We start from the raw sequence: 24,758 nt of genomic DNA, 5'->3' as shown, positions 1-24,758 counted from the left end.
ATAGCCTTGACTAGACGAACCTTTGTTGGCAAAGTAATGTCTCTGCTTTTGAATATGCTGTCTAGGTTGGTCATAACTTTCCTTCCAAGGAGTAAGCGTCTTTTAATTTAATGGCTGCAGTCACCATCTGTAGTGATTTTGGAGCCCAGAAAAATAAAGTCTGACACTGTTTCCACTGTTTTCCCATCTATTTCCCATGAAGTGGTGGGACCGGATGCCATGATCTTGTTTTCTGAATGTTGAGCTTTAAGCCAACTTTTTCACTCTCCACTTTCACTTTCATTAAGAGGCTTTTGAGTTCCTCTTCACTTTCTGCCATAAGGGTGGTGTCATCTGCATATCTGAGGTTATTGATATTTCTCCTGGCAATCTTGATTCCAGCTTGTGTTTCTTCCAGTCCAGCGTTTCTCATGATGTACTCTGCATATAAGTTAAATAAACAGGGTGACAATATACAGCCTTGACAAAACTCCTTTTCCTATTTGGAACCAGTCTGTTGTTCCATGTGGCTTATTTCACTTAGCATAACTCCCTCAAGATCCAACCATGTTGTTGCAAATGGCAGGATTTCCTTTTTTCTCGTGGCTGAATAATGGAAGAATATTCCCTTCCCACAGTTTTATATCCTATCTTCTCTGTTCATTCATCATCCATTAACAGACACTTGAATTGTTGCCGTGTCTTGGCTGTTGTGCAGTAGAACGTGAGAGTGCAGATAATCTCTTTAGCATCCTGTTTTCATTTCCTTTGGATATATACCCAGGAGTGGAACTGCTGGGTTATTTGGTAGTTCTATTTTTAACTTTTTGAGGGACGTTTATTCTGTTTCCATAATGGCTGAACCAGTTTACTTTGCCATCAACAGTGCACAAGGGTTCCCTTTTCTCCACGTCCTCGCCTACACTCGTTATCTCTTGTCTTTTTGGTAACAGCCATATTAAGAGGTAGGAGGTGCTGTCTCATACCTTTAATTTGCATTTCCCTTCTGATTAGTGATATTGAGCAACTTTTCAGGTATTTGTTGACCATTTGTCTTCTTTGAAAAACTCTGCCCAGTTTTTAAATTGGGTTGTTTGGGGGTGTTTTTGCTATTGAATTATATGATTTCTTTATATATTTTGGATATTAACCCTTTATCAGATATATGATTTGCAAATATTTTATCCCATTCCATAGGATGCTTTTTCACTTTGTTGCTTGTTTCCTTTGCTGTATAGAAGCTCTTTTACTTGATGCAGTGCCACTTGTTTCTTTTTTTGCGTTTGTTGGCATGCATATTTCTAAAACAGACAAATTCTTGAAAGACTCTGGTGTACACCCCTGAACCATCATGTTATAATCTAGTTCTTGTCTGTATTCTAATAGATAAGGTTGGAGTATATCAGATTTCATTTCTGAGTAATAATATGGTACAAGCAATAAATGCTTATAAAGTCTAGACCACGAGAGAGAGATTTCAGAGTTTACTCTGAATAAAAGTCATTGGAGAGTTTTGAATTGAAGGGGAATATGATCTAAGTTGCATTTTGAAATGATCACCGTAGCACTACATGCAGAAGAAATGGAGAGTGGTGGGAAAGTGAGTCACTGAGGCTCTAGTGGGGAAAGCAGTTAGATGATTACCTTAATACAGGCAAAGAGATGGATAGAGGCTTTGAGGGTATTAATAGTAGAGATGGTGAGAAATGAATGGGTCTTGGGTATATTTTTAAGACAAAAGCAACAGGATTTGCTGACAAATCAGATATGTAATGTGAGAGGAGTTAAGTTTTAAGTTAAGAATTCAATCTTAAGTTTTTGGCCCTTCAAGTAACTAGAAGGCTAGAATTGCCTCTTACTGAAGCAGAGAAAATGGGAGAAGAATGGGTTTGGGAGGAAGACTGAGATATTATTTTTAGATATGTAAAATTTGAGGTGCCTTTTAGACATCCCAATTGTAGTCTGGTGATATGGACTGATAAGTCTGAGGTGGAATGGATCCAGCATGGATGTAAATTGCAGACGGATTCTTTACCATTTGAGCCACCAGGGAAGCTCATCGACATATTTATGACATTTTAAATCATAAGGTTAGATGATATTGTCAAAAAAGCAGGTGTTAATAGAGACTCAAGAACTAAACCTTGGAACACTCTAACAATTAGAAGGTAGAGAGATGAGGACAACCCAAATAGAGACAGAAACGGATTAGACGGTGAGGTGGGAAGAAAAGCAGAACAGTATGATATCCTATAAGTTAAGTGAAAAAAGTACTAAAAGAGGAGTGATTAGTTTTATCAGACAGTAGAGTAAGATGAAAACTGTTCATTGATCATTGGATTTAGCAATATGGAGACTATTAGTGACCTTGATAAGGAATATTTCCGTGGGGTGATTGAGACAAAAGGTATGACAAGGAATGGGTTCAAAAGAGAATGTAAAGAAAAGAACCAGAGACAGTTGAGAAGAGACAACTCTTTGGAGGGCTGTTGTTATAAAAAGGAATAGAGAAGTGGTATGGTAGCTAAAGGAAGACATGAGGTCAAGTTTTAAGATGGGAAAAATTATGGCAGTGTTTGATGGTGGGAATTAACCAACAGAGAGGAAAAATTTGATGATGAAAAAGAGAATTGATAGAGCTACCTCTTTGATAAGAAAGAAGAAATGGGATTTCATGCTTAAGAAGGGGATTTGGCCTTAGGGACACAGACAGTTATCTATAAGAGCTGCAAGGAAAGTAGATTATATGGGTACAGATGCAGAGAGTAGATAGATAAGGGAAGAGCAGGTTGTAGACATTCTTTTCTGTTTGCTTCTGTCTTGGGAAGCAAGCTTATTAGCTGTGCTTGAGGATAGGAGAGAGTTATTGGAAATTTGAAAAAGAGGAGTAAGTGTGAAATAGCTATCTAGGAGAGGAAAAGTAGAAATCGACTATGGAACTGACTAAGGGACAGCTTCAAAGGTAGACTGGAATTTGAAGTGAATCCAGTTAGCTTGAATTTATATTTTTCTGAACATTATATTCAGTTGCAGACATGGAATACAGGAAAAGGTGGATATAATCAAGGTTGAAATGTTTGGTGAATACTATGTTGGGGGGTGGGGAAGGAGTGACAAAAATGACAAATAGTGGAACTTTTGCTTTGTTAGGAAGGAAGTGAAGATTTGGAAGTGGAAGGGAGAACTTTGGAAGATGTTAGGAACAATGAACCTTAGGAACCTTTGGGGTCAGAAATTATTTTTAGAGTTGGAGTAGTAGAGAGAAGCTGAAAAGACGGGAGGTGGTAATCAGAGTCAGAGGGTAAGCTGCTGATATGGAAAGGCCCAGTGCTTTAAGCTGGAATGAGGAGGCTTACCAGTTTTCTTAGTGGCTATAATAATTATTCTGATGGATTGATTTGTTAGGTTCATGACTACAAAGAAGGAACTCCAGAAGAGAAGACCTACTATATAGAATTATGGGATGTTGGAGGCTCTGTGGGCAGTGCCAGCAGTGTGAAAAGCACAAGAGCAGTATTCTACAACTCTGTAAATGGTAAAGCTTTTTTTATTTTTACCATATTTTAGTGGTCTCAGATCATCTGATGTGGAATGCTGGACTCAGTTTAAGAAAGATATAGTATAGTCACAGCTCTTAAATCTGCATAACACATTCCAGTTTGTGTTTTCTAGATTCTGACTATGTATTTCAGAACATTAGATATTTGCTTTGTCTAAGTGCCTCTGTTTACATTATTGTCATAAACTAAATATTGAGACATAAAATTGTATTCTTGGTACTCGACATAAAACATAGAACTTTCAAAACACTGTCCCCTGGGAGTGCTTGCTGTTGCTTTAGTCAACTGAGTGTGTACCATTAGGAGTCTCATGGTCTAAGCCAGATGTCACAGAGATACTGAGATTTCTTTCATCTGCTCCTTAGAGAGAGGCCTATGTAATTACAAAAGCTACCTAAGGATGTTTTCAGGGGTGCAGAAATTTCATCCAGTTACGTACAAACACCTGGAGCAGACTTCCAGATAGAAGTGTGTAATAGGACATGATTGCAGTTCATAGAGTGCCTACTGTGTGTCAAGGAACTAAACTGTTGGCACCTATGATTTACCTCTAGTTGTTTTTTTTTTTTTAATATTTTTTAAATTAAGTTTTTACCTTTTTTTTTTTTTTATTGTGAAATATAATTTCAGCTTCTCTTTGATTGATATACCAACAGATTTAGCATCTTACCCTTCCTTTCTGATAGATGCTTAGTTATTAATTGGGCTTCATTTATACTATACTTAGATCTCATTCAATAATAGGTAAGCATTGTAATTATTCAGTACCATCTTCATTACTTATATTCTTTTTTCAATATCTTATCTCCCATATCATAAGGTTTTGTAGATACTATAAAAAGTAGAGAAGGCTCTTGTCACTGGATACATACTATAGAATACAGGATGAGTTGTGTTAGTTGTATCAGAACTGTTTTGCATTTAACTCAGAATTCTATCTGAAAGTGTCACAATCTAACTGAAGAAACAAAATATTCATAAATGAAACAAAATAGTTAAACATGGTGACTAATATATGATATCATAATACATGATAAAATACATGATAATATCATGTATTAATATAATGTATATAAGTGAAAAAACAGCTAAGACTGGTATAGTGTTAGGTGACTAATGTTAAAGAGCAGGAGAGAAAGAAATGAGGCCTGGTTTATTATGTTGGTCAAATGACTTGTCAACATTGGTATCAATCTGATTTGGCAAAGAGAAGTTTGGATAAATGACACTTTTGCTGTTTGATCTTTTTGAGAAAGAATTAGGATAAAAATTATAAATAAATAATAAAGTTAAGGACTGTTCAAATCCTAGAAACTTCATGGAATTCTGAGTTGTAAACTTAGTAAATACTTAAGAAGTCCATCTACATCCATATTTATTTGGTTATCTTTTTTATACCTACTATCCATTAGTGATTTGTGTCTTCCTTGAATATTATTGAAGTAATTTCATACACCCTGTGTTAGTTTTACAGGTAAGACTGAGATACAGTCCTGCTTCTTAAAAAATAATCCCTGTTACTTGATGTATACCTATTTTTTCAGAATTTAGTGCTACTTTTGGAGCTAACCCATTGAAAGTGAAAGAAAGTGAAAGTGATTCTAGAAAGTACTTTTATTGTAATCATTGGTAATATTAGTTTATATAATAGCACAATCTTCCTCCATCTTCTTCCATGAACTATACTCAAGAACTGCAATCTTTGTTTCTATTATGAAGGATTTGGACACTTCAGTTTTTTCTGTCAAGTTGATGTATGGCAAAACCAATACAATATTGTAAAGTAATTAGCCTTCAATTAAAATAAATAAATTTATATTAAAAAATATAAAAAAATAATAACCCCTGTTAAGAACAATCTTAATAGGGATTCACAGACACAGAAAAGAAAATTATGATTACCAAAGAGAAAGGTAGGGAGGGATAAATTAGGAGTTTGGGATTAGCAGATACAAATACTATGTATAAAATAGATAATAAGGTCCTACTGTATAGCACAGAAAACTATATTCAAGATCTTGTAATAACCCTACAATGGAAAAGAATCTCATATATATATGTATATGTGTATAAATATATCTGAATCACTTTGCTGTACATTTGAAACTAACACAGTATTGTAAATCAATGATACTTTAATTTTTTTAAAAAAGAGAAAGATCAGTTTCTGAGTTCTTTGAGCCTGCCTCTGGAACATTTCTCTTATTAGAGGCATTCAAGGTTCTTTACTCAATCTACCATCCTTAGTTTTCTAAGAAACAGAGCATAAGGATCATTCCGTTCAAATACACAATCTGTTCTTAGCAATAACTTTCTTCCCTCAGTATCCTGCCTCTTCCCACTGTGATGACTGAGGCTGATAATCCCTAAAGGAGACCTGTAAAGTGTCTCTCGCTTTCAGTTTTTAAAGATTTAGCACCTATTCCGATCAGCTGTCACCCTGACTTCTTTCCTTTGGGCCTCACTGTGTCCCTTCTAGTTCATAGTCTACAAAGCATGGACTCTCAGCCCAAATGAAAGAAGGAACATAAGGAAAAGGGTGCTTAGTGCCCTTAAAAACTCAAAAGCCATAAATAGAGATCCTCAAAACATCTAATAACTCATTTAGGCCTTTGTAATTTTTTCACTGTCTCAGCCAAACCCACTCATATGTTTGTATTTATACCTAGGAAATAAGGAGAGGAGAAAGTATCTGCCATTCCTTTGCCCTAAAGTGACTTTATTCTGCTTTCCTCCAGTCTTTTACTGTCAGATTACTTGATTTCAAATCCTGGCTGCCCCACTTACCAACCTCTCTGAGCCTGTTTCCACATGTATAAAATAAAGATAATAATTCTTATTTCATAGAACTGTTCTGAAAATCAAATTAGATGACACACGGAAAGCACAATATGTAGTACATAAATACTGAATAAATATTAGCTATAATTTTTGATAGTAGCTCTTTATTCCTTTTTCAGTCTACCCTTGTTTCCTTAATGCGTATTGAAGCCCCTCATTGAGAAGGTAGAGTGAATGCAGTTGGACTGGGGAGCCAGTGTCAGATCTCTGTTTGTTCTAGATGCCAGGAGAAATGCAGATTTAACTTGAGCCACCTGGAACTAGTCAGCTATCACTTGCACAAGCACCTTAGTTGTAGTGTCTATAAAACCTAAAGGAGCCAAATCATTCTAACTCTCATGCCCTTCTTTTTTCATATCTATATATCTTACATCTTGAAGATGGGAGAATCGTCAGTTTCACATTCTTTCTTCACAGTAGAATCTGGGTAATATAGGAAAGAGTTGGGGTTCGTTTAAAAACATATAGTCTCTTGACCACAAAATGATACTCTAAATTTCTCTAGGCATTAAAACATTTCCTCTATTGTATATATTGTATCATAATTACCTGCTTTGCCTTTCTGTCTAGGATCTTAGCTGATTCTATTTAATTGTACTTCTCAACCTCATTATATTTTACAGTTTTGCTCAATCTCTAGAAAGTCCATCTATTTTCTACTATTCATACTTCTTAACTGTCTTTTCCTATCTCCTTATGGCATATTTCTTTTGCTGTGTTTTAAGTAAATCTCTTACAGATTGAGCAAGCTTACATAGCTAGGCATTAATTCAAAGAACTAAATGATTAGACTTTTAAGTTGATTAGGTCCAGGTAACCTACAAGAAAACATCTTGTCAGCTAAAGAATAGGAATTTGTATCAAATTAAATCAATACCGTTTAAATAAATTTTTATTATTAAATATTTTAATAAGTGTAAATAATAGGTGTATGTATGATGTCTATGACAGATGCATAGTGTAGAAAAATAATCTTTTTGAATGAATATAATTTCCTATTACTTAAAGTAGTTTTGATTCTTTTCATTGATGAAGTAGTTGTATAATTAGGACCAGGCAGAGTAGGCACTCATTAAGTGTTTAATGAAGGGAAAAAAGACATTCTAAAAGCTTAATGAAATTTTTGTCAGCCCTTGTAGAATTTTTTTTTAGTTATATAACTGACAAAGAAAAAAATTTAGTTAATTATTTGCAAGAACTTACAGAGGAAATTTTTAAATAATCATGTCTGAGTTTGTTAGTCATACCAGAATGCATTCATTAAGGAATCTAATGCTTTGTCACTTGCAAAATGAAGAGGAAATGTTAAAATACTGACACTATTTTCTCTGATTATTTTAGGCATTATTTTAGTGCATGACTTAACAAATAAGAAGTCATCCCAAAACTTGTACCGTTGGTCATTGGAAGCTCTAAATAGGGATTTGGTGCCAACTGGAGTCTTGGTAACAAATGGGTAAGTCCAAATTACTTCACAATTGGTTTGAAATGCTATAGCAGTCACAAGAATGTACCTTCCAAAATAACCGTTTTGTAAGATGTTTGATTTGCAAATATTTTCTCCCAGTCTGTAGTTTGTCTTTTCATTCTCTTAGCAGTATCTGTCACAAAACAGTAATTTTTCATTTTGATGAAGTCTGGTTTCTCTGTTTTTTTCCTTTATGTATTGTGTTTTGAGAATCATGTATAACAACTGTTTGCCTAATCTGTGTTTCTTTTAGAAGTTTTATAGTTTTTGGTTTCCTTCTAGATCTGTGATTCACTTTGAATTAGTTATAACGTTGTGAGGGTTTAGTTGAGGATGACTTTTGTATCTGAGTGTCTCGTTCCAAATTATTTGTTTTACTGAATTCTTATCTTCTCCAAAATGGTAGATAAATACAGTAGTCTGAAAGATGCAAGGTTTTTTGTTTTTACCAAAGTGGTATTGTACGTATAATACGAAAACCTGGTTATCTGTCTCTTTTGATGTTAAGGTGTTATCAGCCTTATCCATTCATGATAAAATTCCTGATTTGTTTTTTACCTAATGATTTAAAAAGAAAAAAAGGATTTCATTACCAAATTTCAAATTGGATATAAGATTTAATGAAAGAAAATGAGCGAAAAGGAAAGCTAAAAAAAGAAATGAGAGAACAGATTGTGTGTGTATATATTTATATATATATTTCATGTAACATGTATGTTATGTTACATATATACAATAAACATATGTGTGTTAACTTGCAAGGGATTATGAAAGACTGCAAGTGACAGAAATATGTGTCAAAGATGATGTTTGTTAAAATACATACAAAAATTTGTATGTAAGCCAAAGTTAGAGTATGGGGCAGAAAAGTCCTAAAGGAAGACACTTTCAAAGCTTTATTCTTGGGACTTCCCTGTCAGTCTAGTAGCTAAGACACCACACTCCCAATGCAGGGAACCCAAGGTTCAATCCCTGGTCAGGGAACCCAAGGTTCAATCCCTGGTCAGGGAACTAGATCCCACATGCCTCAAATAAGAATTCGCACACTGCAACTAAGACTTGGTACAACCCAATAAATAAACATGCACTTTTTTTTTAAAGAACTTTATTCTCTAATAAAGCAATTTTCAGTTTTGGACCATGTCTCTTAAGTCAGTATTGATGTTGGTAAGAAGAAACAAAAGCCTTGAACTCAAACTGTTATTGGTTTTGATGCAGTAATTAGAATGATAATATTTTTATGAAATGGGAGGTAAAATAGTTCAAAACAATTGTGCTCCAAGGCTGAACAGTAATTGAGGCTCTGTAAGGTTATCATGAAGGGCAAAATGATTTGGTAATTTTGCACACACATACACACAAGATTTAGATTATTTAAAGAGAAAGAAAAGTAATACCAAAAGAAGGAAAAAGCTGTGCTCACCTGGTTTGTATTGGTTGGGTTATGCAGTATTGATTTACTAACATAAGGTGTTGCAACCAGATTTTGCTGACTGTTATAAACTGAGCTTATAATATGTCAGAAATCCAAATCTGTTTTATTTTTCATACGTGAGTAGAATTTATATTAACTGAATAATATTGAGCTCTATGTTCCTTTCAGTAATAGAGTGACCCAAGGCCACCGACCCCAAGTGATTCTTACTGCCTGTCCTGTGACTCCATGGCTCTCATGTCAGGACAGACAACTATTTGTTGCTTAATTCTTTACTTCTACTATTCATTTCACATTTAAGCTGTTTCCTGTTTCTTTCCCTTTCCATTGGTTGAATCCGTCTTTCCCCAGGATAGCATCAGCTATGGTTGATTTATTCTGGCCTCAGCATTCCTATTTCTTATTTTCCTGATATGACCTATTTTTCTTTGCTATTCACAGACAGAAATAAGTATGGTGGATGTAAAGTTTATGTGTACTCCAGAAGGTACCCAGAAGCTTGGCATTCCCCTCTGCCAAAAGGCTTGACTGTGTGCTAGGTTCCTGGATTTTCTGTCCACTGAGGCTTGAATCCACTCTGTATATCTCCTCAGAAAAATTCCTCAGCTATTAGCCTTAGAAGACAGAGAAGACTTTTTAGAAGTCATTCAACCTATTTTCATATACCTGGTGGGCTCTCAGTTTATTCAAGTAGTCCTTAAAGACCCAGGGACAAATTTTGAGTAGTTGAATTAATAGTTGGAACTTGAAGGGTGGTGAAGACTGATTGAAAAATGAAGAGGCATGTGTAAGAAATTGGGAGAAAAGTAGGTTTTCAGGTGATGGGTGAGCAAGAGTTAGTGAAGTATATGTAAAATAGTATAAGCTAGTTACATTTAAATATTACACATCTACATCAGAAAATATAAATTCTGTTCACCTCTTCATTATTATTTATCACAGGGATTATGACCGGGAACAGTTTGCTGATAACCAAATCCCACTGTTGGTCATAGGGACTAAACTGGATCAGATTCATGAAAACAAGCGTCATGAAGTTTTAACTAGGACTGCTTTCCTGGCTGAGGATTTCAATGCAGAAGAGATCAATTTGGTGTGTATTTTCACTAATGCATGCTTGTTTTATTATCAGGAAAAGGCAAAATCAAAGACTTCACAAATTACATACTCAGAGAAGAAGCTTTATATTTGAATCAGGCGTTTGGGTTTTAGTCCAAACAGTAGTGAAGACTGGAGCCATACAGATTATGAGATGGGCACAGCCTCCTTGTGTGCTGATCTGTTGCAATGTTCAGACTTTGTTCTAATGTAAGTCACAGGCTTTTTCTTGAAAATATCTTAAAAAATCACACCAAAATCAAAATAATTAAGAAGACAAAGCGTGGTCACTGATACTGTGCGTTGTTTATTCTTGCTTTAGAAAAGCCTCTTAGCTTCTTAAACTAGAGAGTTTACCTTGAAGGGAAACAGACATATAAATGAGAAAATTGCAAACTGTAAACTAGGAGTGCTTCATAACCATTAGTTTATGTATATTTATATATATACCATTGAGCCCCTTCTTGAGATATTTAGCTCAATTAAAACTAGACTTTAAAAAGGCTAGGAAAGTTCTCATATAAGCCAGTTAGTGTTGCTGAGGGAATGATCCTGGCCAGCAGTTTCAGTCATGGTTTATATGTCATTGTTCACAAGTAGGATTTCTACAACATATCAGTGTACTGGTATTTCAGCCATGGTGGTGCTGGTTTTATACAACTAAGGGCTCACGTTTACTAAGCACTTATTAGTGCCAAGCACACTGTTTTAGTACTTTATGTACATTGTCTCACATGCATCTTCGTCACATCAATCCTAGAAGATAGGTACTATAAATACCTCCATTTTTAAAATGAAGACTAGAAGCAGAGAGGAGTAGCTAAACCAAGGTTACCCAGGTGGAACCAGGTGCTCTAACTCCAGAGCCTGTGCTCTACAATTAAACCTATTTTCCACTTAATTATCCTTCAACTAACATTTAGAATCTTGGATCTGAAAGAATTGTTAGAAATCATCTAGATCACCAAGTACCCAAACCTAACTTCATATTCATATTACCAACAGTATTTGAAAAAATGTTTGAAAAAGTGCCCTACAACTGGAGCTTTTTATTCATGACGTGTGACAGAAGGACCTGGATTCTGTAATTTTAACAAACGACTCAGGTTATTCTGAGCCCTTTTCTGTGATTCAACATTGGTGAACACTGCTAGGTTCAACCCCACCTCTACCCCCGTAACTGAGTAGCTTCTGCCTGACATTCCGCTGTTGTTGTTTTTTCATAATCTGCTTTGCAGTGGAGGTCCCTTTTTTTCCTCAGCTGCCAGCATTATGTCCCAGGTAGTGAGGACTGGACCATCATAGTCCAGAGAATTCCTATTACATAGAATATATAATGTCCTTCTTGAAGAAGCACTGAGGTTACTTTTTTTGAATATGGTTTCCAAAGGGAAATTTGCCATTGAATATGCTTAATTTGTTCCAACAATTACTTTTAATGTATTTTAGAATGTGTCTGTTTCTGTACCTGTGAGTTTCTATGACAATCACCTAGCTATGTGCTTTTCCTATTGTACGTGCAAAGGCAGGGCCATCTTTAATTGTTAACAAGATGTAAAGGTACTCAAACAGTGGTACTTCGGCACACGTGGCCTCCACAGTGTTCACATACAATGTACGTAAAGCCTTCGATCAGTGTACACTTTCAAGAGCACAGAAGAAACAAGAGGGTCTTGAGGATGCAGAGAAGAAAAAAATGAGGAGGAAAATTAGATAAGCTTTTCAAAAAGAGATAGTAGTCAAAAAGACTCAGCAAGTATATATAAAGTCTCAAGTAAAAACTGATTTAACAGTATTAATGCTAACATCTTTGGTTCCTATATGAATTTACTTAACATTATTAAACAGTAAGAATTAACATAATTGTATACCTCAAAGATAGAATCAAAGCTATCTTGTGTTTGGGGGAGAAAAGGCAAATTGTTTAAATTATAAGCAGGCAGGCGATTACTTATTGTTTTAAATCCTGCTAGGCTTCAGAGAATCCCAGGGACGGGGGAGCCTGGTGGGCTGCCGTCTATGGGGTCACACAGAGTTGGACACGACTGAAGCGACTTAGCAGCAGCAGCAGCAGCAGCAGCAGGCTTGTTGTGGGCTTCCCTCATAGCTCAGTCGGAAAAGAATCTGCCTGCAATGCAGGAGACCGAGGTTTGAGTCCTGGGTTGGGAAGATCCCCTAGAGAAGGAAATGGCAACCCACTCCAGTATTCTTGCCTGGAGAATCCCATGGACAGAGGAGCCTGGCAGGATACAGTCCATGGTTGCAAGAGTTGGACACGACTTAGCAACTAAATCACCACCAGGCTTATCATGTCTAGCACAAATTTTTCTCTGTTACGTGTTTACTTCAAAGTGATCATTCTGAAGCATCTTCCCTAGTTAAGATTTCTTTCTCAAGCTTAGGCAAGGATTTAGAGCTATTAGTTTTCAGGCTTTGACCTCAGTCATGATCAGTAGCAGATAGTTTATAGTTCTTTGAGATCTAAAATTCTCATCCTAAAATTATAGGATTTCTCTAATCTGGTCACCTTGAAATTGTTGAATTAAGTTTTGGAGGGGTTTTGTTTTTTGCTTGATATTTGATTTAGTTTTTGTATTTAGTACTTTAGCTCTATGTGGTATCATCTCTGAAGTCTTAACAGTCTGATGATTATGTAATCAATATCCATTTTGTAAAACATATCTACTTAAGGTTTGTCTTTTATATGCCCCAGCTACTATATAAATGTTCAAACATTAGTTCAAATACAACGGATTACACAATATTTCAGTCTATTTAATCCGTATATAGAATTACCTTTTATTATGTTAAGTGCTTTTGTGTCTAAAAATTCAATCTGATGGCATTTTCTTGGGATGAAGAAAGAAGGAAACTAATATTTCAGTATCTGCTATGTGCTGGACATGCAATAAGAAAGTGAAAGAAAGTGAAGTTGCTCAGTCGTGTCCAACTCTTTGCGACCCCATAGACTATAGCCTACCACGCTCCTCCGTCCATGGGATTTTCCAGGCAAGAGTAGTGGAGTGGGTTGCCATTTCCTTCTCCAGAGGATCTTCCTAACCCAGGGGTCAAACCTGGGTCTCTCGCATTGTAGGCAGACGCTTTACCATCTGAGCCACCAGGGAAGTCCTGGACATGCATTATCTCCTTTAATTTTCACAAAAATCCTACAAGATGAGTATTGCTATCCCCATTTCACAGATTGGTAAGCTTAACTTTAAAGGTTTTGTAACCTAACCAATGTCACACAATCTAGAGATATTGAGATAGATACTCAGGTTCAGAGCCTGCTAGCTTCCAAGACTTCTGATTTTTCTTTTACTCTACAATCTTTGAAAAGTTATTGTAGTCTCTTTTTTCTTTTGTGGTTTTGGAAAATGTATTTTAGCTTCTAGCCAAAATTTAAAATGTGAGCCTTTAAATGTTGTATATTGGTAAAATAGATGATTGTTATAAAATATATTGGAAAGGAATCATGTGGTTATTTATCAGAATAAATTACAGTCAGAATAAATCCAACAATAATTAGGTCCCAAGGAACACAGATGATTTATAACCGAAAAATTAAATACTGTCCTTGCAAAGAAGCCTGTATCATATCCCCGTGGTTGGGTCTTAAGTGGCATTTGAGGTAAAAATCGAAGTAGTCAGTCTATTGAGGTGGCAAGTTAGTACTGACAAGTGAAGGCAATTCAACATTGGATTTCCAGAAAAAGGATAGTGAACCATTTAAGGTCTTTACTAATCATTGCAATGTACTATCATTATACTATTTCAGATTATTTTATCTTTTCAGAGCCCCATTTTCTCCTCTTTTTATTCTAGTAATATCTGTTGTTTCTTATTTAATTACTATTAAAAATAATAATGATATTTTAAAATAAACTTATTATCTGTTGTTTATTATTATCACAAGTATATCTATTGTTTATTATTATCTTTATGGCCCACCAAGGATGTAGTGCCTTGCATTTAGTGAGTGAGAAACCCCTCGCAACTGTTACTCCTTTACTCCTAATTTTCATGCTTCCTACTTTTCCTAAGAACTTCACAGTACTTAAGTTAGTTGAGTACTGGTAAATAACTTGTATTAAATAGTGAAGTGTTATTTATTTTTGATAGCTCTGTTTCTGCTTTTCAAGGTAAATATAGGTAAGTCACGTAAGTAGTATCTTGGTTTTGTTGTTAGTAAGACATTACCAATCCTGTCTTCCTTTATGAAGTTATTTGATGATGAATACATTGGTTCAGTGTCCTCTAAAATTGCCTAAATAACAAAGAGTAAGTGGCCTTATCTTCCTTTAGCACTTTCCTTTTTCCTCTGTGTATCATAATTTGAAAAATTACTTGAGAGTATGATGGCTAATATTTTATTATAGAAATGTGCAAGAGGAATAGTAATGACTAACAAAAAGCTTATGTTTCCTAACGTTTAATTGTGGATCTTACGTTTTATCTCCTAGGATTGCACAAATCCACGGTACTTAGCTGCAGGTTCTTCCAATGCTGTCAAGCTCAGTAGGTTTTTTGATAAGGTAATGGCTTCAATTAAGTTATTTTTAAACTTAATTTATGTACCATGAGAGTTTAAATTCTTTGCAGAATGCTTTGTCTTTTTATTCCTTCATCCTGAACTTCACAGCTTGAATAATACTTGTTTTGATCTCTCTTATCTGTTTGTATAATTGCTCAAGACCTGCTGACGTGTTTATTCTATCACCAGTGTTCTCTAAGTGAAGGATGAAACCTACTAGATTCAAATAGTTTTTTTTTAAGATACCTAATTCCCTCCTTAAAACAATTTATGTTTCCATATTTCCTAGCTCTTTTTGTACTCATGCACTACCCTCAAGCCCCCATAAAATGCACTAAACTGAGGAGATTCTGCTTAAAGTCCTGAGTCATTTTGCTCACCCAGCTACTAATATTCTCCCACATAAATGTTACTATTACTTTTAAGGCTCTGTCATCTTCTTGATTCCCTACTTTTCCCTATCAGAAACCTTTGCATTCCAGTTATTGACTCTTACCAGCATCATCTTATTGTCCTGAACTGGAACGAAAATGTAGAATGATTCAGCATACTGGTAAATTAGAGACCTGTTTGTCTTTCCTTCACAAGGCCATATGTCTGCATTGTGTATAATATTGACCAAGTTAAATTGTTCACCCAATGTTGACATTGTGCAGTAAAGTGAAATAGGATGTATTCCTGTATTATTATTGAACAAAGATTAATTTCTGTATTATATTTCCTTTTATAAGTAAATCTCCCAAGAAAAAAATTTCCCTCCTCATAGCTCTGTCTTATGAGTCATTTTTCTTTTAGCTATTTAGAGATCTAAATATTTGGCTCTTTTGTCTAATAGGTCAACATAAGATAGGCCCCACAGCCCGTCCCTGTTTAAAATTAGACCACTGGGAAATTTTTGCTTCATTGCATAAACTCCCAACTGGTGTGTGGCAGAAAAGGTACAGGTGTACTGAGATGGTGATCCCCTCAGTTCTCAGAGCAGCCAAGGCCCCTGGGCTGGCTCTACCATACCCCATGTCACACACAAATATTAGTATTCTCTAAATGTGCCATGACTGAGAAAAAATGGTAGGAAGCACTGCAAGGAACCAAATTTTCTTTCCACATTGCTTTCACAGTTAAAACATATGAGCTCCTGTTTGGTTTAGATCCATGACCACCTTGGTGACTCAGACAGTAAAGAATCCACCTGCCAATGCGGGAGACCCAGGCCCAATCCCTGGGTTGGGAAGAACCCCCGGAGAAGGGAATGGCTACCCGCTCCAGTATTCTTGCCTAGAGAATTCTGTGGACAAAGGAGCCTGGTGGGCTAGAGTCCATGGAATCAAGAGTCAGACACAACTGAGTGACCAACATATACCATCTGTGTCCCCTAGGAACAACATCTTATATTAATAGATCTGTATCTGACATGGAAAGATCCCACAATATATTGTCTTAAATTTACATAATTTAATAATTTCATTTTTTACTTAAAAAATTTTTTTTCCTACTTTCTGGCCATACCTCATGGAATGTGGAATCTTAGTTCCCCCACCAGGGATCGAACCCATGCCCCCTGCAGTGGAAGCACAGAGTCTTAACCTCTGAGCCTCCAGGGAAGTCACTTAAATCATTTATTAATTTTAAAATTAAAAAAATAAAATGTGATAAGTTATATCCCAGAGAAACAATGGATTATAGGCCAGTGTGATTCAAGTTGTCAGGCAAAGCTTTACTTAAAAGAAAGATATTAGAGGGAATTTGGTTGGTTTTAAGAGGAGAGCAAGATTTGATAGAATAATAACACAAGTTGAGGGCAGGGAATTATGAGCAAAAGGGAAAAGTAACTCCTCTTTTGGTTTCTTAAATCACAACAAAAGGTAGGTGGATTAAGAGGTTGGCCAGACCTCCAGATTGCAGTGGTTGGCTGAAAGCAAGGGACCTGCATCTTATCTTCCAGAATTCACAGGATTTCTTTTCCAAGAGGGTATCTAATCCTCTTCCACACTCCCTTCACTAATAGTAACTCCTCTCCACTCTACAGTAATAGAAGTTTCCTGTCCTACCCTGGAGAGAAGAAAGAGAATCAGTTCTGTCATAGTTTTTGTGGGGTCAAGTATTTTAGATGTATACTAATCACGAACCAGCTTTTCTGCCTTTGAGGCCAGTGAATGCAACCTTACCCTGAGTCTCTTGTGGCTAAAAGTAACTGAGCCATAGTCTTGAAGATAAAAAGAATCCAGGTGAGATGACTGTCAAGCCAGTGGGAGCAAGCTGGTACAGGCCTGGAAGAAGATACTCTGCTTTATTCAGAAGAAATTCCTAGCTTCATAATTCTAGACTCTAATCTCTTAATCTCCAAATAATCTGTATTCTAATCTACTGAACTTTTCTTAATCACAACAGCTCTGTGTAAAGAAAATAATACTGCCTCTGTTGACATTGCAGTTTCTCAAGTGTTCTTCATGTAGACATGTGGTACTCTTAAATTCATTATATTAAGGTGTATGTTTTGAAGACTTCTTTTCAGTAATAGTGATGGATTTTGCCTTATTTCTCCCACTGACCAAATAAAAACAGTTCTGAAACTGCTGAATTAAGGGTGCAAATTAAGTCTATAAGAAGTTAATTGACCGATTTTGATATTGTGTCATCTGTCACCATTAAGGACCTACAGAATTTACAACTGTGGTTACTGGAGGGATATGGCAGTTGACTATGTTATACAGACAGAGACCTCTTTAAAGAATAGTTGTGCTATTGTAGTAGCAAAAGTGCTTTGCTTTTTTTTTTTTAATTGGAGGATATTGCTTTTAGACTCTTGTGTTGGTTTCTGCAATACAGCAGAGTGAATTATCTTATGGATTCGATCTGGTACCTTTTGGGGCTGACTGCAAGAGAGTTTTGAACCAAATTTGCAGCCAAATTTCCAGATTTACACTGGGAACTGCATGGGATCAAAGGTCATTTTCTCTCGTTATTTAGTCATTTTTGTTTGTTCATTTATTTTTTGACTTATCGTTAACGCTTTTTGGAACTAGAGACAGGCTTTTGTAAAAATACTTCCACAGTCCTGATCCCATCAGCACCAGGTTTAACTCAGTGTAGTAGATGTCTGTTGCTACTGAAACGACTCTTGGGTGTACACCTTTTAGTGCCATCAGTGGTCAGTGCACTTACTGCTTTTTCAAGGTATACATGCTAAGCCCTTAATATCTTTGTTTCTAACAGGTCATAGAGAAGAGATACTTTTTAAGAGATGGTAATCAGGTCTGTATCTATCTTTTTTGATAAAATGATTTCTTTAATTTGTGGAAAGGTTTGATTGATCTGAAATTAACTTCCAAATTCCTTTTTGAGGTTTTTTTTTTAAGAAGTTGGGGTGACGGGGGAGTACTTTGCAGGCCCAACCAAATGACTTTCTTCTGTCTTCTTAAATACAGAAGAAAAACTCAGATCAACGGAAAATAAGGGTCTTAGAAACAAGAAAAATCCAGAGATAAAGTTACATTATAAAATAATAGGAAACAATTTGCTTGGGACTGCAAAGGTACATATCCATAGTCTATCACAATGCAGATAATTCATATGAAAGTCCAGCAGGTGAATATTGTGAGTTTCACCTTCATCCTGTCTGATTTAGATGACACTATCACCAATTACTCGGCAAATGTTTTTCATTTTAGTAGAATTTATTTTTATTATTTAATCTGCTGTGGTTTTCTGAGTAAAACCTCAAAAAGATATTTCTTTAAAGAACAACAGCATAACATACAGAAACAAAAAATAAGGAAAACATTTTAAAGGCTGTTAGCATTTGAACTCTGCCTATTTTGAGTCCTAACATGATTATCTTTCTTGCCTACAGATTCCAGGCTTTCCTGATCGAAAAAGGTTTGGGGGAGGAACATTAAAGAGCTTACATTATGACTGAATTACACTCATCCTTTGGAAGAGTGAGCAAGCGGTGGCAGTTTTTCACAGCTTTCTTCTTGCTGTGTCGATTATTAATGTCTCAGCCTTTTAATGAAATCATCTTTAAAATGCCACCTTTCAGCCTCACCCTTTAGTGGAAAACTGAAAGGAAGTAACAGCGTGGGAGCTCCAGACTTGGTCCTCATTCTATTTTTCACCTTTCTGTCCCTGTTTATAGATTATATAAAAACCTTGTGGAAATATGAGATGTCAAAATGATGCAGTAAATGAGCAGTGACAGAATGCTGCAGAGAAAATTTACTCTTGCCTAGAACTGGAGGATTTTTATGGGTCTGTAATTTTCCCACACTCATTGCTGAAGGCTTAATTAAGTACTTCAGAAATGTATCTCCATTGTTTTACCTTCTGAGGGGAAAGGTTATGTTAACCAGCCTGAGTTATCCACCCCAACCAATCTCTGTCATTTTCAAAGAAGCAAAATGGTGTTATTTAATTGTCTCCACCTTCTTCACACACACAAGGATGCCTAATAATAGCAATTGTCTCTCTCTCTTCTCCTTTGCAAATGGCTCAGTGGCTGGAAGAGGCAGACTAATAGCTGGAGTTAAATATAAATAGATTAATAATACATAGAGAACAGCAGTACCAGTAAAGAAGAATTCTGCAAGAAATTGACAGCTCACTAAACCCTTCACTCCTTAGGTTCCAGCTCTGCACCCTATTACTGTTTTCTGTTTGAAAATAGGCAAGGTGAACTCTAAGACCTGCACAAGGGCAGGAAGAGGGATTTATACCCTCTTCAGTTTTTATTTTTATTTTTGAAGGAAAAGTCAACTCCTAAAATGTCCCTTAACTACAGTCCATAAACTATGAATATTATTCTTTGTGTTAACAATGCATTTATGGAGAGAAGTAAAAATAAGTTCCACAGCAACACATTTACATGAATTATGGACTAGGATTCTTGGATTTCATAATCTAAAGTTTTTTGGGGTGGTGTGTGTGTGTGTATATGCATAACTGTTCATCGTTACTTTTTTTACCCATCTTTTTTGCTTGTATAATTCCCTTTGCCCCAGTTCTTTATTAATATATAAACCTGTTTTACAGAAACTGTAATTTGCTGCCTTATTCAACAACACCTTTTCACACATATTCTCTTTCTAGCTTTGCTGTAAGACTCCACACTCCTGATTTTGCTCCATATTAAAGTATAATAATAGTAAATACACAGTTTCAGCTTCTCATTTCAAAACTAGGGGAAAAAAACACTAAATTCTCTTTCTGTTCGGTACTCTGGAAGTCAAGGTATGCTGAAAATGGATATCAAAATCACAATGTTAGTGCTTTTAGTAAGGCAGTTTTGGGGATTTGAGAAAGGATTTTAAAGCACTTTTCATCAGCTAGAATATTCCCCAGTCTTTTTGCACATCCTCCCCCACAAGAGTTAGCCCTGATTTCTTTTTCAACGTAGAGGAGAGCTATGTAAATCAGGATCTGCACGTGGAATCGGGCACAAGCGTATTGTGACAGAGGCTGTGCAGTTAGGAAGTGGAAACCAAGTGCATACACAAAGACCGAGACCAACTGAAGTTCTCTGTGTTCCTTTTTTAAAAAACAAATCAATAGCCCTTTCTTCCTCTTTCTTTCCCTTAATTAAGAAAAAGATCTATTCCAATTTCTGTATTTTCTCCCTTATTGAAAAATAACCCATCCCTTGATGGCTTCAGGATCAACTTTGAAAAATTAACAGTACTCCACTCCATTTCTTCTTGCTCTCAGGCTTGACTCCTGAATTATAGTTTTCTAAGGAAAAATAATTTTTAATAGTCTACAGTAAGTTTGTTGTAGTATTAGTAGCAGCAAAATAAGGTTGTTTGCCAAAATGAATGTTATTAGCCAGAGTTCTTCTAAAAGAATCTTTTGAAGCATAATTTTTGCCAAGACTTCCTGAGACCTGGTCATAAAAATTGCTTTTAGGTAATAAACAAGTGTAAATACCAAATACTTCCTTAGAAGTGTTAATTAAATCTTCAGTTTTCTTGCTTTCTTGATGGAACAAATTGCTAGCAATAGAGAAAGTTTTTTGTTTTCCCCTGTTGTGATTCAGATGTCTAGCCAGTGTTCTTACTCACTGTGGAGGCAACTAGATATGAAAATATTTGTCCACTCATCTGTCCCTCAGGTTGCTTGATTTGCAACCCAGCTAAGGATATGAGTTGGTCTTTCCACTTTAGTGCTCTAAGGAAAGAGCTGCTCCCAAAGGGGTTGATCCATATCAGCTTTATTCAGGTTCTCAGAAGTCCCTGCACTTGAGGCATCTTTGATATAATCCAGGTGCTTTGACACTGCTGTTTTTCTGTCCATTCTGAAAATGGACTTAATAGAACTGATGTGCTGGACTGGGCCATCAGACTGAGGTAAAGAGCTCCTAACCCACCTCTATGATCAGAGGTTTTGAATCTTCATTTCAATAGTGTGTGCTTTAGCACCCAGCCCAGGTAGGGCCTTGTATGGATATCTAAATGCTGGTTTAAAGCACAGGTAGCAACTGTTTTAAGAACTTTGAAGGTCTTAACAGGATGTCTGCATTGATTTAATATCTATTAAAATTCAAAGGAGGATACCCTTTGGGGGAAGGAGGAGAAGGAAATAAATTCATTTCTCCCTAATCCCAAAACTGAGTTAAATTACTGTGGTAGGAGAGGAAGGGTTGTAGGAAGCCTAGTCCTGGGAGAACCCTGAACCTCACATATTCCCCAGTATGTTGGCCTGATGCAGAATTGGGAATTGAAGCCTGCCGGGGCTGCTCCATAGAGTAAGAAAGAGATCCAACTTTGAGTTACAGTTAGCACCTTCATTTAAGAACTCAAAGAAATGACTTTCAAACTCAAAAATGCATGAAAGGCCTCTGAAGTGTTTATTTAAAATGCAAAGACTCTGAAATTTCTTCTGCCCCCTTCACGCAAGTCTATGTATTGGGTTAGCCAAAAAGTCTCTTTGGTTTTTCCCATAAAGTCTTATGGAAAAAACAGAATGAACTTTTTGGCCAACCCTATTATATGACATAGGCCGGGATTCTGTATTTTTAACAGGCAAACTAGGTGATTTTAATGCAGGTAGTTCAGAATCCAGCCTTTGAAAAAAACAAATTCATATCTAAAAAAGTAAGAAATACATGGATTGTAGACTCTAATGGCAACAGTTTTGCAGAGTTCACCAAAGTTCATGTTTGGGTTCCTGTGCACAATCACCCCGTAATGAACTGAGCTATGCCTCCCTCTCAAGACTATCCACACTGCAGCAATCGTAACCTGATTGTCACATCCTCTATTCACAAAACAGGAGATATTTATCTTTGATATACTGCTACCCATTGTTATTACTAGCACTTTCTACCCTCTGGGTATATCTATTTCTAATAAAATGCCATGTCATCTTATACATAGCCCCTCTCTTATACCATATTTGTTTTCTCAGCTGGCTAACCATTAAGCTTTACCAAGGTCATCAATAAGTCATGGTGAAGAATGAAACCCCTAAACTTCAACAAAGATCTAAAATCTTGCTCAGTTACATCAAATAGATCAGCTAATCTATCAGTTTCATTTTCTTCTTGGAGACATCAGTTCTGATGTCCTCCGTCCTCTAATTCAGGGGTCCCCAGCCTCTGGGATCTGAGGCCCGATTGTCTGAAGTGGAGCTGATGTAATAATAGAAATAAAGTGCACAATAAATGTAATGCTCTTGGATCATCCCAAAGCCCCCCCTCATTCGTGGAAAAACTGTGTCCCACTGGGGACCACTGCTGTAACTGCATTCTGGAGTGACTCTTCTCTAGGCATGCCACTCATCCTTCTCGTTACCCTGTGACAATCCCCAGCTTCCTGGATGCAATGTTTTCCACCTACTTGGTGTGGATCATGGTCTTCCAACTGGGATGTGTGCATGTATCTCTTCCAAAAGGTACAAAGGCACCGATCGTTTAAGGGAATCATTTTCCAGATCATTAATTCCCACATGAATGTTTCTTTATTAACAGTGTTTGTGAAGCAGCTCAATAATGGTTCTTACCTCTCACCTCTACATTCACAATTGCCCTTTTCCCACTGCAGAAAAGGAGCATCTCCCTAGTAGTGCGATAGAAATCCGGCTTATTGCCCCAACAAAAGGGCATTTCTAAATACTAGTTTTATTTAAGGATTTTGCCTGTTCCACTCTTCAAAATTACAAAGAAAGAAAAAAAAATGCAGCGCTCTTAAGGAATAGCTCCTGAGGACAAAGCAAAGAGCTTTCGTAAGAAACATTCATGGCTATATGGCACTTCTTTCATGTCAAGGCTTCTTACCGTGAAAGAAATCTATCGAAGTATGGAAGTAACATTTTTATCAAAAATAATTATACAGGCAAAGTATGTATAATTAACATTTTTATTTTCCTAACCCTTTCTGAGTAAATGAGTTGGATAAAGCACCTCCAAGTGCAAAGGTGACAGTTACAGCAATGATTCCAGTAGCTGGGTAACAGCTGATCCAAATCAGGTGCCCAGTTATTTGAGTGCAATAAAATTAACCTAGCTGAGTTGTTAACTGATAAGTCATTAAAATAATATTTAACAGTAGATCAGTGTGTGATTTTTGGTGTTTAATTTAGAAGGAATTTCAGTGATATAAAAAAATCCATTCATAACCACTTATTTATGTGAACAAATTTTCTCAACATTTATGTCTGTAAAGGCAAGAACTAGGATTAAAAGATGGGGAATCCTGTGTCTTCCTAGAAATAAGAATTATTAATTCATGAATATATAAAGGTGGAAGGGAGCCAGTCACCTCATTAAAAGAAGCATTTCTAGAATGACTTTGTCTTTTATTTAATAAGTATTTATCAAAATGTATAGTATTTATGTAACACTGTCCTAGAGAAGAATCCTCCAGGGTCCAGTCTGGAGGGTAAGATGCTTGCTGGTAGCGTTCTGGAAGTGCAGTCAGAGAAGGAAAGTGGAGATTTCATCATCACTACACTTGGTTTTAGTTCTTCTCTCCACTCCCTGGTGTGTGTGAGTCCAGAGCCTCTTCGGAGAGTAAACCTATCTTGTGCCAGAATCCAGAGGTGGCCTATATCTGATGTCTCCAATTCCTGATCCTTTTCAAATTCTTCACTTCACCTGTTCCCCACATCCATTCACTGGATCCCTCTCCCTCTGCCTGGTTTTTAGCATCTTTCTTATGGCTCGCCACTTGGATACTGTGATTCTTCTCTGGTCCAGTATATGACTGCCTTACCCAGTATAGTGTGTGCCTTACACACAACCTGCTTCTTCCACTGGCCCTCTTTGAATGTTAATCCCCCTGCCTCTTTCCCTTGCTTTAAATATCTGCCCAAACTCCCCTTTCTGAAAGACTTCCCTCACTAGACTCCACTCTATGCCATCAGTGCACTAAAAATAGGTCTTTGAATGTGCTGCACTTCTCTTTGTACACAGTCCTCCCTTGATTCATCCCTTACTGTATGTGACTTGGCTCAGCTATCACCTCAGGAAGCCTTCCCTGCCCTGCTAGTCGGAGCTCTGCAGTCCCTAATCCCTCCCATAACACCATGGACTCTTCTTCCTTGTCACAGGAAGAGTCCAGGCACCCCATTGTAATGGCCCATTTATTGGTCAGTCTTCTCCAGTGTGCACCCTCCTAGAGGACCAGGCTCATCTCTGTATCCCCCACACCTCACAGGGCCTGGCATTTAGCAGGTCCCCAATAGTTGTGAAATAAATATGTGATTAGATTAAAATAGAAAGCCATCAGACATAGAATCAAAGCTACGTGCTTCTGTGTTTTATGTGTTCTCATTTCTCCTGTGTGTATATGGCACAATACCTGGCGCATGGTGGTGCAAAGCAAATACTTGTCTTATTAAGTTGTTACAAAA

The 24,758-nt window shown here is 36.5% G+C and overlaps 1 protein-coding gene across 1 annotated transcript in view; it reads left to right on the top strand.

Annotated features, from left to right (window-relative positions):
- RABL3 (RAB, member of RAS oncogene family-like 3) overlaps positions 1-20,060 on the top strand; it is a 46,404-nt gene extending 26,344 nt beyond the window's left edge. Inside the window, exons 3-8 of the mRNA XM_010845392.1 lie at positions 3,385-3,514; positions 7,722-7,836; positions 10,226-10,376; positions 14,845-14,916; positions 18,129-18,167; positions 18,766-20,060. Coding sequence (XP_010843694.1) covers positions 3,385-3,514; positions 7,722-7,836; positions 10,226-10,376; positions 14,845-14,916; positions 18,129-18,167; positions 18,766-18,831 — 573 coding nt within the window. The 3' untranslated portion in view covers positions 18,832-20,060. The remainder of the gene's footprint in view (positions 1-3,384; positions 3,515-7,721; positions 7,837-10,225; positions 10,377-14,844; positions 14,917-18,128; positions 18,168-18,765) is intronic.
- Positions 20,061-24,758: the final 4,698 nt, after the last annotated feature.

This window comes from Bison bison, unplaced genomic scaffold (genome assembly GCF_000754665.1).
Source record: "Bison bison bison isolate TAMUID 2011002044 unplaced genomic scaffold, Bison_UMD1.0 scf7180017864215, whole genome shotgun sequence".
Classification (NCBI taxonomy): Eukaryota; Metazoa; Chordata; class Mammalia; order Artiodactyla; family Bovidae; genus Bison; species Bison bison.
The sequence above is the reverse complement of the archived record's forward strand: the minus strand, read 5'-3'. Positions and strand labels throughout refer to the sequence as shown.